At 63.4% G+C, this 4,538-nt stretch overlaps 1 protein-coding gene across 1 annotated transcript in view; it reads right to left on the bottom strand.

The window, feature by feature from the left end:
- Positions 1–4,538, bottom strand: part of ANKRD11 (ankyrin repeat domain 11) — a 73,555-nt gene that overhangs the window by 6,446 nt on the left and 62,571 nt on the right. Inside the window, exon 10 of the mRNA XM_010843990.1 lies at positions 1–4,538. This exon is cut by the window's right edge and continues 33 nt beyond it. Within this exon, the coding sequence (XP_010842292.1) occupies positions 1–4,538 (4,538 nt within the window).

The raw sequence follows: 4,538 nt of genomic DNA, 5'->3' as shown, positions 1-4,538 counted from the left end.
ATCTGCTGGGCCAGCTGCTGGCTGGAGCGCTGGAAGCGGCGTTTGCGTGGGTGCTGGGCCTGGGGGTCGTCATCCTCAGAGCCGCGACCCTTGGCCCTGGGGGTGGGCGTGGGCGTGGGCTCCTTTTCGGTGGGCGGTGAGCTCTGCTTGTGCTGGTTGGCCAGCATCTGGGCACGGGTCCTGGTCATGCGCTGAGGGATCTCCTCCACTTTGGGTGCCTTCGGGGCCTCAGCCGTCACTTTAGGTTCTGGTTCGGTGGATTCAGGCTGGACGCTGTCCAGGGGCCCCTCGAGCCCGGCACTGTCCTGAGGGCCGGCCCCATCTGCCACATGGGTCTGAGCTGAGCCATCCACGGGGGCATCAGGGGTGCTGTGGGGCGAGGCCGAGGGGTCTTGGCCCTCAGCCTCCTCATCCCCACTCCCTGGTGGACGCTGCTCCGAGAGGGCTGGTGTGAGCCCTGAGCCAGGGTGGGAGTCCTCAGGGGCTCTCCCGTCTGGCCCGGACCCCGTCTCTGCCGTGGCCTCAGGCAGCGCTGCTGGCTTTGGCTCCTCTGGGGGCTCTGGTGCAGCTTCGGTGGGGAGCCGGGCGGCCGCCTGGTCAGGAGGCGACACCAGCTGTTGGTCAGCAGCTGTCCCAGCAGCCTCCCCACCGCCCGGGAGCACAGGGGCCCCCAAGGGGGTGTTCTCTGGAGGAACAAGAGGACTCTCTTCCACAGGCTCTGCTTCCACCTCAGGAACATCCTTGGTCTGGAGAGGGAGCTCTGGCAGTGAGAAAGGCCCCAGGTCGAGGTCGTCCTCGGCAGCGGGGAAGGCACCGGGCCAGGGCACCGGCTCCACCTGGCCGAGCGCCGACAGGTTGTGACCACCTTCCAGGAAATTATTCTCCAGGGGCCCCAGTGCCTCCACCTGAGCCACGGCCGTCACACACGCAGGCTCTGGGGGTGCGTCAGGGGGCGCGTCCGGAAGGGACTTGCAGTTACTGAAGAAGGACTCCAGCCGGGAGGGAGGGGCGAACGGGGCTGACTCCTCGGAAGCAGAGACTGCAGCTGGGACTGCTCCCTCGGCCTTGTCCTTAGCTTCCAGTCCCGGCTCGGGGACTGGCAGAGGGTATGAGACTGGGGACCCCGGGTAAGGGGGCTCAGGATGGAGCGACTCGGCTGGGCAGAAATGTTTCGGGGACTCTGGGAACCTCTGTGGGGACTTCAGTAGGAGGTCCGACCCCACAGGCCAACCGGCCGTGTCACCGGGAGCACCCCCAATAAGGCCAGGGGGCAGGCCCTGCTCTGCAGCAGCAGGATGCACCCATTCAACCGGCTCCTCTGTGATGACCGTGCTGAAGGGCCCCTCATCCAGGGGCTCCAGGAAGCTGGGCTCTGGGGGGATGATGGCTGCAGTGGCCTGCTGGTCCTCCGTGGCATCCAGGGGAATACCAAGGTCGGGGGGGAGGGCCCCCTCCATGGACGGGGCCAAAAGCTCATCTCTGTGTGAAGGGGGGGACTTGGCTTGTAAACCAGCGAAGGCGCCCTCTGGGGAGGGGGTGAGGTTGACTGTGGCCGCAGGCGGGCAGTGCAAGGCGTCGACTTTGGGGGAGGGCATGCCATAGTCCGGGGAGTAATACCCTGGAGACAGGCAGGTGAACTTCTCCGCGGGTGCTGGAGGGCCAGGGGCCTTGTCCTCGGGGTGCTGCCCTGGTGAGCCGTAGCTGGGTGCAGCAGGGACGCTCTGCTGTCTGAACAGCTTGTCCCCGAGGCCAAACTCCTCCTCGGGGGTCCTCCTGACGTCCACAGAGACCGAGCGGTAAAGGTTCGTGCACAGTGGCCTCGTTGGTGTCTGGCCTGGGGTCTCTGAAGTCCCACTTGTGGCCACGGAGAACCTGTCAAAGAAAGAGGGTGAGCAGGCGCTGGCAGAGGTGCTGGACATTGGCTGGGGGTCCGTGCAGTCAAACATGAGGTCGGGGTAGTCGTCGGCGCTGCAGGACGGGGTCCGGGGCGTGTGCATGGCCTCCTCGTAGCTGGGGCAGGACACCACCGAGGCGGGGGTGGGGACCCCAGTGGGCCGGCCATGGTCAGGCCTGGGGGATGCAGGCAAGACCTCTTTCATGTGGGGTCCTGCCAGCCAGTCCCGGGGGTCCACTGCTAGTCCCGGGTGGGGCTTGTTCTCAGTGGCGGGGGCAGGAGGAGCGGACTCCTTAGGTTTTCTGTCCTTTGGGGTGAGGTCGGGCCCAGGCGGCTTCTTGGGCGGGCCGTCCAGACTCTTCTTGCGTGCGTCCTCTGCGGGCCGCGCCTTCTCCTTGAGCTTGGGGTCCCCAGAGCGGTGCCGCAGCTTCTCCATCTGCCTCATCCTCTCCTTGTGCCGCTTGTGCCGCTCCTCGATCTCCAGGTCCTTCTGGGACAGCATCCGCTCGAAGCTGGTCATCATCAGGTCCCCGTCGCCCAGAAGCTTCTCCCGAGGCCGCACGTCTTTCTTGCCCGGGTCTCTGGTCGGGAGCAGCTTGTCATTTCCGTTGCTGAGCTTCGTGGGGTCACCCTTCTCCTTCTCGGGATTCTCCTTGATCTTCTCCTTCAGCCTGGCCTCGCCGAGCTTCCCGCCCTCGTCCTTGGCCTTGTCTCGGAAGGCGCCGGGGGCGGTGTCCCTGGCCGGGGGCTTGGGCTCCTCGCGATGGTGCCGGTGCCGCTCCTTGTCCTCCCGCCACCGCTCGCGGTGCTTCTCCCGCCGCCGCTTCTCCTTCAGGAGGCTGAGGGCGCTGGAGCCATAAGGCCGCAGCTCCTTCTCCACCTTCTTGGGGGGCTCTCGTTCGGGATCATTTTTCTCCTTCTTTTCGGTAGAAAACAACTCGAGAGCTTTATCCAGCTCATCCTCTGCGTCAGCCTTGGAGCCATAGGAGGCGCCATAAGCATCGCTGTCCAGGAGCTCCTTCTCATACTGGCTGGCGTCCTTCCGGCTGCCTGCGTCCTTGTAGTCGTCGCTCTTGTCCTTCTTCTCGAGCTTGTCCTTCTTGCCCCGCTCTCGATCGTGGCTCTTCTTGGAGGAGGACGAGGCATGCCGGTGCCGCTCCCTCTCCCGCACCCGCTCCTCTGGGGGCTCCGGGAAGGACACGTCCAGGAGGGCGCTGAGGCTGGGGTCCTGGCCGCGGTCGGGGAAGCCGTCAGAGGATGCCTCACTGGCCTTGTCGTTGGAGTCCTCGCGGAAGTCCTGCAGGGCCTCCTCCTCCAGCCGTTCCAGCAGGCTCTTCTCCACCTCGGCGCCCTTGCTGGCCTTCCTCTCGCGGCCCTGCTCGCGGTCCGGCCTCTCCCGGTGCCTGGTCTTGGCCTTGTCCTCCGCAGGGGGCCTTTTCTCCCCCTTCTCAGGTGGCTTCTGCTTGCTCCTCTTGTCCTGCACAGAGTCCACAGATGTGCGGTCCTTCCTGTCCTTCTTCTCCTTGTGCTTCTCGAAGGTCTTCTCCCTCCTGTCCTTCCCCCCGTCCGCGGCCCCCTTCTCCTTCTTCTTCTCCCTCATCTCTTTGTCCTTCTGCTTCTCAGCATGGGCTTGCCTGTCGGCTGAGTGTTTCCGGTGCCGGTCAGGGGGGTGCAGCTCCCGCCCGTCCTCTCTCTCGGGGGGGCCGTCCCCCCGCCCCTCACTCGCCTCCCCGATTTTGAATCCGCTTGCTGTGTAGTCGTCTTTTTCATCTTCACTTTCATCTGTGAAGATATCTGCAATATACCAGCTTTTCTCCTTGCCCTTTTTCTCGTCTTTTTTTTCGGAGAAGTCCTCGGAGAGGACTCCAGGGAAGGCCTTCTCCCGTTTGTCTCTGCCTTGATCAAGGGACGCCTTCCTCTCCTTGTCTTTGCTGTGCACGTCTTTATGCTTTTCCTTGGCATCCTTTTTCTCTTTAAAACACTTATCAAACTCTCTGTCCCTCTGACATTTCTCAAGGATGAGTTTTTCGCTTTTGTCCTTGTCGCTAGACTTCTCCTTGTGCTTCTCCAGCTTCAGCTTCTCCTTCTTCTCCTTCTCCCTCCCTGGGTGGTGCCTCTCCCAGGGCTCCAGGCTCTTCCCAAAGTCACAGCCGTACTCCTTCAGGTCCTCCCTGTGCGCCTCCTCGGGCTTCACACGCCCATCTCTCCGCTCCTTAGCAGCCTCGGGGGGCTCCTTCCGGTCCCGGCTGCCCTCTGTGGACTCACGCCGCCGTTTGTCCTTCTCGCAGAGAAAGCTGGGGACAACCCTGTGCCTGTCGGCCACATGCTCTCGCCGCCGCTCCAGGCTGTCCCTGTCCTTCTTCCGAGAGAAGATGTCCCTGTCACCGCGCTTCTCCCGGGCCTTGCTCTCCCGCCTTTTCTCCTTGCTGTCCTCCTTCACCGTCTCCAGGATCAGCCTGGCCACAGAGTCGCTCTTCATGTCCCTGTAGTCTGTCACTGGGGAGTCCCAGCTGTCTTCCCCTTTGAAATCGAAGGAGGAATCTGACAGGTCTGAGAACCAGCGATCCTGCTGGTCGTCAGAGAGACTGAACTTGGTGTCTTCGTTCTCCAGAAACTGACTTTTGTTACAGTACTCATCAAAAGC

Source organism: Bison bison, unplaced genomic scaffold (assembly GCF_000754665.1).
Source record: "Bison bison bison isolate TAMUID 2011002044 unplaced genomic scaffold, Bison_UMD1.0 scf7180017864192, whole genome shotgun sequence".
Taxonomy (NCBI): Eukaryota; Metazoa; Chordata; class Mammalia; order Artiodactyla; family Bovidae; genus Bison; species Bison bison.
This window is presented reverse-complemented; position numbering and strand designations above follow the sequence as displayed.